The sequence below is a fragment of the Brassica oleracea genome, chromosome C1 (genome assembly GCF_000695525.1).
Source record: "Brassica oleracea var. oleracea cultivar TO1000 chromosome C1, BOL, whole genome shotgun sequence".
Lineage (NCBI taxonomy): Eukaryota > Viridiplantae > Streptophyta > Magnoliopsida > Brassicales > Brassicaceae > Brassica > Brassica oleracea.
In genome coordinates this window covers 35,051,127-35,062,481 of record NC_027748.1, presented here as the reverse complement: position 1 = coordinate 35,062,481, position 11,355 = coordinate 35,051,127, and the positions used below count along the sequence as shown (strand labels likewise).

At 35.7% G+C, this 11,355-nt stretch overlaps 2 protein-coding genes across 2 annotated transcripts; both read left to right on the top strand.

Moving 5' to 3' along the window:
• The first annotated feature begins 1,103 nt into the window (after nt 1-1,103).
• LOC106295227 (RING-H2 finger protein ATL77-like) lies at nt 1,104-2,086 on the top strand. The gene has a single exon (XM_013731077.1). It carries the CDS (start codon nt 1,206-1,208, stop codon nt 1,833-1,835), a length of 630 nt encoding a protein of 209 aa, XP_013586531.1. The 5' UTR covers nt 1,104-1,205; the 3' UTR covers nt 1,836-2,086.
• Nucleotides 2,087-5,082: 2,996 nt separating this feature from the next.
• LOC106298739 (RING-H2 finger protein ATL78-like) lies at nt 5,083-5,857 on the top strand. Its single transcript, XM_013734890.1, has one exon. The coding sequence runs from the start codon at nt 5,083-5,085 to the stop codon at nt 5,755-5,757; it is 675 nt and encodes a 224-aa protein (XP_013590344.1). The 3' UTR covers nt 5,758-5,857.
• The last annotated feature ends 5,498 nt before the right edge of the window (nt 5,858-11,355 follow it).

Here is an 11,355-nt window from a genome sequence, read left to right as displayed (position 1 = left end):
ATAAGATTGAGTCGGTCTTGTATGTCGAGTCGGTTAAGTCTATGGTTTGACGTGTGTGACAATGAGTGAGATCATTGTACTGATTGATCGCTAGGTTGTTAGAAATGTATAGAATTGAATGTGTGGAAATAAATGATGATGATATGAAATGTTTGGATGCATCAACTGATTGTAGTGGCTAGTCAGCCCTAGTTCCCGCATAGAGTAGTATAGAGTGTCATGCGGGCAGGCTGGTCTAGAGTCACTTCACTGAGTAACTTGTTGCTCATCCTTCCCTTTCCATTTCCCTGTGCGCAGGACAGTAAGTACAAGTATATGGATGTGGGTGTGACGGTATTTCAAAGAAGGTTATGCGTCCGTCGACTCTTGTGACCAGTAACGGAACATGTATGATTATCTAAATGAGTAGACACGTGTCCATAACACCCTTTCGATAACCCCGGTCGAACGCCGGGGGATCGGACCGTTACAAGTTATCTAAACAACATAGGTCTATCTTTTAACTGTCCACGATAAGCAATTGTAATTCTATTTCTACATATAAAATAAGTTCACTGACCTTATTTGAAATCATCTCCAAGATTAGGAAATTTTACTCGAGAAAACCAACTAAATTTTTTATTTATTAAAAAAGCCAGATTGTGTACATACTTTTTTTAACAGTATAAATAGAATTATGAAGCGACACGGCACATGTAATGAGTACACTGTATAATACAGAGAATTATAAAAGCACAAACACAGCACTATAGAGATACAACTAGGTCCCTTCCTCATAATTATAATAACATTCATACAATAACAGGTATCACGTTTATTTATATTATATTATGTAAAGGGATATACAAGTTATTTAGCAACACTAAATTTGTTGACAAACAAAAAACAACACTAAATGAATGTCCCTACAAAAGCATTTTGTATTTGGAAAAGATATGGACGGAGGCACAACATGTACACGAGGACTCATAGCATTGGCTAGGCACTTTCTGGGTCCCAAACTCCTCATCTCATTTTAAGAGATAGAGAATGAACTTTCCAAAACCAACAACTAAATGCTCTTTAAAATATTTAATTCTTATAGCCCCCACTAACTAAGTAGCACTAAAGTTATATATATACACACCAATTTCAATCACCCAAGGGAATAAACACAGAGCAAAACATCACAAGAGAAACCAAAGCAAAGCTAAAAGAGAATAAATATGTATTCTGAAGTCTTCCAAGAACATTTCATCTCCAGAAAGTTGCTTCAGCAACTACCATTTGATCACAACATGCACCAACAAGAAGCTCATATACCTGACAAGAACAACTTGAGCGGCAACGTTCTCATGGTTCTATCTATCCTTGTCTGCGGTATCATCGGCTCCCTCGGGTTGCATTACGTAATCGGTTGCATATTCAGACGTTCCTCGAGTTTCATGATCGCTGATCCCATCTCTAGCCCGTCCACACCACGTGGCTCAGCAACAGCAAACAAAGGGGTCAAGAAGAAAGCTCTCAAGATGTTCCCGGTAATAAAATACTCACGTGAGATGAACCTCTTAGGGCTCGGTGAGGAGTGTGTCATTTGCTTGTCTGATTTCGTAGCTGGAGAACAGGTACGGCTGCTTCCAAAGTGTAATCACGGCTTCCACGTTCGCTGCATCGACAAGTGGCTTAAGCAGCATGTGACTTGTCCGAAATGCAGACACTCTCTGGTTGAGACATGCCACAAGATCTTAGGGGATGAAGCTGATCAGGTTGTAGCAACACCAGCGGAGAGGATAGATGTCATGATTGCTCCTCTAGAACATGAAGCAAGAGTCAATACTTATAGAGAAAACAGCTAGAGTATGTCAACAAAACAATTAGATTTGAACACAGTTTATGTTCCTAGCCAATAGAATTCCAAAGTCAGACACAATGGAGCTTTTTCTTTTTATTTATTTTTTCTTGAAACCCAAAATGTAAAGAGAGCTTATCTTAAGCTTCCCGTGGCATCATAAGTTCATCAATATTTAAATTATTTACTCCTATGAGATACTCAAATTAAAATCAAAACCATCATCTACCAAGAAATGTTTGATAAATTCTTTTCAAATAATTCTCCTGCATATTCATATCTCAAACATAGAGTAAAACTAAGTAACTACTACTTTTTTCGGTTCCTTCAAGCAGCTTCCTGATAGTGAAGATGACATTGCCATGTGACTGAACTCTACATTTTAAACTCTTTCTTTGTATCATTCAAAAAAAAAAAAAACTACTACTACTACTTTTGAAAGGTCTGAAAGTTATGGTTTCTATGGAGCTCAGGGACGCCAAAGTATTGCACGACGAAGCAGAACAAAGACTACATGATGCCATTTAGGCCTGCGCTAATCAGTTACAAATCCATCTGCATCCACTCATTAACCTTGGTATAGTAACAACATCTATATGCCCCAAAACCGACCCCATGGTAAGTATACTTGGTAAGACTATATTATGGATTATTGGTCCTAATGATAAAGAAATCAATTCGGTGTGCCTGGAAAGGTATAGAGTAAGGGACCCAACCCGTAATAAGGTCAAGGAAACCCACCTAAGTCACTACGGGAGTGGGTAATATAGTCAAACCTTAAAGCTACTTTGAGGAATACTTAATTATAGTCTTGTAATATACTCCTCTGGATTTAAATATAAGATGTTTAAGGTTTTACACACATATTAAGAAACAATAAATACAATATTTTAGTTGTTACTTTTTGATTATATCAATAAAGTTTCACCACTCATAATTTTACTTTTTAATTTATGTTTAAATTTTAAAAATAAATGCATTAATTATATCTCAAAACATCATACATTTGTATACAAGATAAAAATATAGAACATCTTACATTCATATCCGGAGGGAGTATCAGTCAAGAGGCAACGCACATCACACGTGGTATGAGACATTAATGGAGTTGAACAAAAAAAAAGAGACATTAATGAAAAGCTTCAGTATCAAACCGTGGTAATTAATACATTAGTTAACAACTTAAGAATTTGGTTTACAGGTAACGTAGGACTTTACAGTGGTCAACACTCGACAGTTGCAGTTAAACTACCCGTTGGACTAAGATTGTACAACTACAAAAACAACCGAGGCTGGCTAGAAAGCAACCAATCATTATCAACCTTTTATTAATGAGAAAATGGTTCCTGGTGCACTCACTGTATATAGTGTTCAATTAAGCCCTTGTTCCTTTGGTGGGAGGGGACGAACCATCTATTATTACCCTAAAAAGCCAAACCTGTGTAGGGGCAGGAGTACAAGGCACATGGTTTTCATAGACAAACCAGATACCGTATCTGAGATTGCGAGGGATATAAATTTTTTTTTTTTTTTAATTCCTTAATTTGGAAGCCTATCTTCTATACAAAAAAAATTTGGTGGCCAATAATAGAACTAAAGATTGAAGATCAATAATAGAACTAAAAGAGCAAAAAGCTTTGTATTAGAGAATAGCAAATTCCAGTACAAGAAGATATTTAATTGCCGCGCTCACATAACAAGTTTAGATCTCTTCAAACACATTCGATGAGGCCAAGCCAATTCAAAATCAAATGCACTCTGAAAAATATTCTTAAAATTGGTGTCCCAAGGATACTGGATACCTCCAATTACCACCCTATCACATCATCAGCTGATCCACTTAAGTTACATTTCTCTCAAGCCATTTGGAGAGATGCAGTAAACTGATACAGCATTAAATCATGCTCTAAACTTTAATCTACTGACATTTTACTCCTTCACTTAATCACGTAGTAGGAAGAATACCAAATAAAGAATGTCAACCAAAGAACGCACGAGTATCACATGGTATTCCAAGCAACATAAAGCAACAAAGGCAAAGTTAATCACTTTCCGGAAGGGATAAGAAAACAGTCCACTATCTGTTATATGGAACCTCGTGGCACATACAAAAGAAAAGACAAATCATTTTCAGATAGGCTTACAGTCTTTAAGTAATTTTCAGAGTGATACTGGTGCCAAAAAGATAGATCTCCCCTGCTTTGCAACATCAATATACATAAAATCTACCACTAACTAATGCATCACTTGGAATCAGTGTCCCAAAAACACATAAGAATAGGCATGATTAACCCGGTCTCTTAGCCGGGGTTCTTAACTCATGATTTGACCCTTTTTTTTTTTTTTTTTTTTACACTTTTCGGCTAAGAGACGGCTCTTATATTTCTTATTTAAGAGACGGTTCTTACCTTTTCTTAGTTAAAATCTAAAAAAGTTAAGAACCATCTCTTAGCCGAAACTAAGAATCCCAGTTAAGAGACTGGGGTTAATTATGGTCTAAGTAACAACCAACCAAGAAAAACATAATAACGATGAAAGAATATGAGAGAATTTTGTTAGATCTAATTCAAGATAATGTATAGATGGATGTCACAAGCATAACTTAGTTTACATCAAACATACCAACAAAGAGTTTACCTAAACTCTTGGATCACATAGTCATAGGTTTGATTTCCGTTAGGAGAGATCTGTTATATTAAGGAGAATTAATTTAATATAGTTTGTGCCTCATCGTAGAAGATGTACAAGAATTAGGGTCTAGAACCTCATAGTCATTAAAAAATTGTTTGCATCAAACATTTTTTGGCATAAGATATACTAAAAACCATAATATCTAAGACAGAACAGAGAAAGGTCAGTATACACCCAACAGGTGTATATTTCAATGCTACTTCAAAGATTAGGGAAGCTTCATGGCTGCTCCAGCTAAAGCTCATGGGTCCCTATGAGCAACTCTTGAGGATTTGATTTGCCAAATTTACTGCCACATGGGTCTACAATTGCAGTAAATGGTAAGAAGGGTCCATTCTCAATAAGAAAGCACACTAAGATCATACAAATTCAGTGGATAATCCATATAACTATATAAGGTGCAGACTAATAAATAAAACAGTACACCAAAGGGCCTCTACTAATTCAAAAGTTTTTTGATTAAAACTAATTTACATTATATATCAGAAAGTATATGAAACCTTTACCTTTCCACTATATATATATAGAACCTGCAATGCAACCTAGAAGATCTATCTTTTATCATGTCGACTGCAACTTTTTCTCCCACAATCAAACCAAGTGTGCTCTTCCAAAATATTCTTGGAAACTTTTACTCAAGAAGACTACTACTTCATACATCTTCCCAACCACCTACCATAGCATCGCCCCCATTTGCAGACACTCAAGAAGCTTCACTCTCTTATGCCCACCATATGAGCTTTGATACAAACGTTGTCATGGTCCTATCAGTTCTCTTCTTTGCACTAGTTTGCTCACTTGGACTACATTCCATCATTAGAGTGGTGATGAGGTACTCCAATTTGTTATCATCCGAAGCTAGTAACGAGCTCGCAGTTCGCTTGGCCAACACAGGGGTCAAACGAAAAGCCTTGAAGAGTTTCCAGACGTTAAGTTACTCTACAGAGCTTAAGCTGCCTGGCCTAGGTACAGAGTGTGCCATATGTCTCTCGGAGTTTGTATCCGGGGAGCGAGTCAAGCTTCTGCCAAAGTGCCACCATGGATTCCATGTCCGGTGTATAGACAAATGGCTAAGTTCACACTCTTCCTGTCCCACATGCAGGCACTGCCTCATTCAGACTTGCCAAAAGATAGCTGGCTGCAGTGAGGCGTCCTCATCACGTAATCAACCACCAAATGGCATCATTAGCGTGGATATAGCACCATTAGGACCAGAAAGATTGATACTCGGTTTCTAAATACAGTCCAAGTAGACTTGGGTGCAGTTATGTTGTAAAACTTGATATATAAAATCAGGGTTTATATGTAGTTTCATATATATTCAAGATAGCGTTCTCATTTCCACTGTACAGTTTTAAAGATTATGTATGACATGTTGCTTTGTTCACTCATGAACGTCTGAAAGTAGTGTACATTTGACAAAAGTAGAAAAATTTAGAGTCACGTGAGTGAATGAAATCAGAAACAACTCAAGCTCCAAAGATAAGGAAGCTAAGAAGGCAAAACACTTAAGTGAGGGTATAAAATCAACTCAGAGAAATCCTTAATCATGTAATGCCACTAACTTGTTTGTTTAATAGTGATTACCATATTGATTAATAACATAACAAGCTATGTAAATTAAAATAATTTCGAACTAAAGAACAAGAAGGAGACCTTTCTTGTTTGGTTATCAAACTTGTATTAAAGTGAGTAGGCATCGGATAATATAAAAACGTGACCAAAATAAGCAACAAGGAATACTAAAAAGACCCTACAAGAGAAAAGATGCTTTAATATAATCCACCCAAATGAGAACAAGTCCAAGATTGAGAAAGATATATAGGTGACACACCTAGAACAAACGGCTTAAAGAAGAATGGAATCTGAGCAAGAAAACCACCATAGAGTCAAATCAGAAGATAGAAAGTAAAAATGGTACGATGAATTAACAACCAGTGTTGGTGCTGTCAAATATCAAAATTGAGGTTACATAATCTATAGACATTAAGTGCCAAAAAATTCAATCATTCAAGACTGAAAAGCCACTGAGTATCAAATGTAACAGTACCAACAAAACTGGTGTGGCTTATACTGGTACTGCACCTAAAGAGACAATCTTGGAGTATTCGAGAGAGACAAGCAATTAGTTGAGTAAACTTGACAAACTGCTTCAAACTATGGTCCAAAGGCCCATGGTTTTCAGTTCCAACTAAATATAGACATGGACATCTGGAATTCAAAAAGAAATAGCAAACCAATTATACATGAATGCTTGTGCTAGTTGTGCATTAGGTAAAAACCAAAGATTGTATAGTCAGGTCTTTTTTTGAACCTATTAATAAAGCCTAACATACCAAAGTTTACTAAACAGTATAATCATCATTTGTTGCTTGAAAAACAATAATTTAGTTCTACTTCTACATAATTCCTTGAGTTGATCTTCCACGATCATAGCCCGTAAGCGTCCGGTGTACGGTGTACCGGATATTTGAATGGTTCGCGTCAACTGAATGACCATAAACAAGTAATGGTTAGGTCTTCATCTATTATTGTCATGTTTTGTTGATAATAATTCACATTTCTTTCCAACAAGAATTCAATAACTTTAATAATTGAACGACGTCATTCATTTTGTAAAAGTACATAAAAAAACTTTGAGCTTTATTTCCCATTTTATGTTCCATCATGTATTTAACCTCCTCTATATGAAGATGACTTGATCTCTTATAAAGCAATAAATGGTAGTCGTTAAAATTCGGTTCATCTACTTAACTATGGCATTATTTCTTGTTTATTTTTACGCAACTATTTTCAATTAAAATTAAACCGCTAAATTACCGGTGATCTCGTGTTAAGGATATCTGAATATAGTCGGATTCGAATTCAGCTCGCTTAGCGACGCTGGAACGCTGTGCTACCATCCGACCACTAGCACGTGGTTAATTATTTTCAACTATTTAATTTAGTTATCTTAACAATGAAATCATAACTGCGTTATTTGTAAGTTGTTGAATAAGTTGGTTAAAAATATTTAAAATAAAAATTAGCAAAACGAATTTCATATTACATTATTGTAGGGATAGATGCTTCATATGCTTGTATCATTTTCTTTGTTGTACGAATTTATACTACTGCTTTGTACGAATTTATACTACTGCTTATACAGATTTAAATATAAAGTATACTATCGATGGAAACAATATATTATTAGATACATATATCTGGAACTTTTTTTTTTTGAAAAAGCATAAATCTGGAACTTCGTGGTTGAAAAAAATGAAGTATTAATATAGTATCCATTTCATTTTATTGTTACATGTAAGCTTAAAGCCTTAAACCACATGAATTTAGAGGTAACTAAATTATATTCCAAAAAAAGCAATACAACTTTATGGGTGGATTCATGATTGTGGTGTGCCACTACTAGCAAAGTTGAGAGGGATCGAAAAAGCTATACATCTCTAGGATCAAGCAACCCATTAATTACATTCTAAATCCAGAGAAAAACTAACCTTAATTGACTTTTCTCCAACAAAAGAACATGAATGTGGCCTGCTATATATATGTGACTTTTATATATTGAGATTTATTTATTTATTTTGACAGCATATAGGTGACTTTTATATTATGCTAAAAACATGAACATGGTCTGCCTCATCATATAATAAATAGTGAGAATCAAATGTAATCATAATAGCAGCAATGAAAATCACAAGTAGTTTCGTAATGATGGACACAACGTTTTCGTACGTGCCAGCTTAACCTTCCCACATTCTTTTTCCAACTTTCCCTCTCTCTCTCTGGCCTGATTCGATTGTACTCAGCATGTGCGATTCACGTGGATCACATAAAGTTGACTTTTTGGTTAAAACCCACTTAAGGGTTCTTAGAGCATCTTTATCGCTGTTGTTTCACACGGTCTCTAGATGTAAAAGTGAATTAAAATAAATCAAAAATATGTAATAAGTGAAAACACGTCTCTTAAATTGGAACAATAAGAAACGTATGTTAAAGGACACGTGTTGTTTCCTTCTTCCTCTTTTGATTCTCCTCCTTTCGATCATGGCTACTGATAAATCCTCCTCCTTGCTTCTCTTCCGGTGCCGGACTACTCTCGACTCAAACTCTGTCTTCTCTCTGCGAACCTCTGTTACCAAAAGCAAGGGAAAATTCTATTGTCTTTTCTCCGGCGGCAACCAGAAAGAGGTATGGTTTACTTACTTACTTTCTAGCTTCCCTTTGATTGTCTTTGTGTAAATCAAAATGAGTTTCAAAGGAATCTCCGAAAGAGTTAAGGTTGGAAGTAATCGAACTTGTGGGTGTTCTTGTAGTTTTGAATAGGATTGAAAGTTTGATGCTTCAAGGAGTAAGCTTTTCAATTATGGATTTGAATAGGATTAAAAGTCCTCTCCTTTATCGTGTCTCCATTTGTTTTTTTCGATCTCCTTGGGCTGTGTAATGTTGTAAACGTTAATGGGTTTTTGATTTGGAAAAGGAAAGTTTCAAACTATATGGACAAAATGATGAGACTTTTGTTAAATGAAATGCATGTATTCATGAAAGATTGATTGAATTGGTCCTGGGAATCAGTATGTTACAGCTGTTAAGATGATTCTTCAAGTACGTATATCCTTCCTCTATTACTTTTTGGTTCTAAATTGTTTATGAGTCCCACTAGATCGAAGTTTACCTCTAATTTTGCTTCTGGTTCTCTTACTTCAGAACAGCGAGGCAATAGTTTCGATTGATATGCCTGCTGGCCCTTCAGAAGTTCTAGTCATCGCTGATGAACATGCTAGTCCAGTTTACATTGCAGCCGACTTGCTTTCTCAGGTACTCACCGGCAATAAGAAAAAGAAAGCTACAAAACATGTTCAATTTTCACACATCAGGATGAGTTTTTGTCTATTCTTCTTATCATACCTGCTAACTTGTACATTTCTTTCTTTTTGGTTGTGTCTCTGCAGGCTGAGCACCATCCCATACCAACTTTGTTTCTTAAATCTTCCAGGCAATAACTTTCTCAAACCTGTACGCACCCGAACACTTGATCATCAACGTCAAAGACGCTGAGAAATGGGAGGGACTGATCGAGAACGCATGTTCTGTTTTCATAGGGCCGTGGACGCCAGAAAGTGTTGGGGATTACGCTAGCGGCACAAACCACGTTCTCCCAACGTATGGATATGCGAGAATGTACAGTGGCGTCTCTCTAGACTCTTTCTTGAAGTTCATGACTGTGCAGTCCTTGACAGAGGAAGGTCTGAGAAACCTTGGTCCCTATGTGGCGACTATGGCTGAAATAGAAGGTCTAGATGCACACAAGAGAGCCGTTACTCTCAGACTCGAGGATATTGAAGCCAGACAGCCTTCTCAAACAAAGTGAATGAATGCTAGTTTCAGATTCGAAGGAGACAAAATTTGGTTTCTTTAGATTGTTTGATGATATAAATGAAGAGATGTATCACTCTTGTCATAATTTGGATTGGTTTATTTACAAATGACAGAGACTTCAAGTTTAAGTTTTAGTTCAAGAATGATGGAATCGTTTTGTTGATCAGTTTCTTCTTGCTCAAGCTGGCAAAGGGTCTTCGAGAACTGCAGAGTGAAATGAACAGACCAAACAAAACATGTATAAGTTTTAGTTCTTGCAAAATCAAACAAAACCAAACTTTTATTGAGAATGTTTTATAAATTTTTTTAGTTGTGTACATGAGTGAGTAACAAGTAACAACAACAATGATCTCTAAAAACAAACTTGTGTTGAGAATGTTTTATAATTTTTTTTAAGAACCATAATTAAGAGACTTGCAATAAACCACCTAAATGTTCAAATCTCTTTCAAGTCTCTTAAATCACTTTTACACTTTAAAAACTATCAAAAATTAATTAAGAGACCCTTTAAGGGGTTTGGGGATAATGATGCTCTTAGTGAATTTTTAACTCTTAAAACTGAGACAAGAAAATTTGTTAAAAGACACTTAATTGAGTGGTTTAATGGTAGTTTCTTAATAAAAGTTTTTAACAAAAAAAATATTAAATTTTTTTAAAACATAAAATTTTAAACAAAGATTAAATTTATTTATTAAATAAAACAAAGTCAAACATAACATCTTAAACATAGATTTTAAAATAAAAACATAGAAACAAAGATTACTAAAATAAACGATAATAATTTCAAAGAGGCATCAAAGCTCGGTTGTTGTCTTCATCACGTCCAAATTTACGTCATATATGTTCAACCAAATCACCTTTCAGTTGTTGATGTGCTTGTCTATCACAAACTCTTGTTCGAACACCCATCTGATTGGCGATATTTGTAGGGATATCTGTCGAATAGGTGAGATCGACATGTGAACTTCCGCTACCTTCTCTTTGTTGGAAATCCAAAACCTCATATTGAGTGTATTCATCTCGTTCGTCTTCTACTATCATATTATGGAGTATGATACATGCTCTCATAATCTTCCCAATCTTGACTTTATCCCAAGAAAGTGCTGGATTTTTAACAATGGCAAATCGAGCTTGCAAGACTCCAAAAGCACGCTCCACATCTTTTTGGGCATCTTCTTGACGTTGAGCAAATAAAACTGTTTTTGGCCCTTGTGTAATCGGAATAGATTGGATAAAAGTTGCCCATTTCGGATAAATACCATCGGTGAGATAGTAAGTCAAATTATACTCTCTTCCGTTGACTGAGAATTCACTTGCGGAGCTTGACCATTTATTATGTCATCAAAAACATGCGAGCGATCAAGAACATTAATATCATTTAAGGTACCTGGAGGTCTGAAAAACGCATGACATATCCAGAGATCATATGAAGCAACTGCCTCTAAAACGATTGTGGGTTT

Bases quoted from the DNA above. Each gene is read 5' to 3' on its own strand.
- LOC106295227 (XM_013731077.1), top strand. From the start codon at position 1,206: ATGTATTCTGAAGTCTTCCAAGAACATTTCATCTCCAGAAAGTTGCTT.
- LOC106298739 (XM_013734890.1), top strand. From the start codon at position 5,083: ATGTCGACTGCAACTTTTTCTCCCACAATCAAACCAAGTGTGCTCTTC.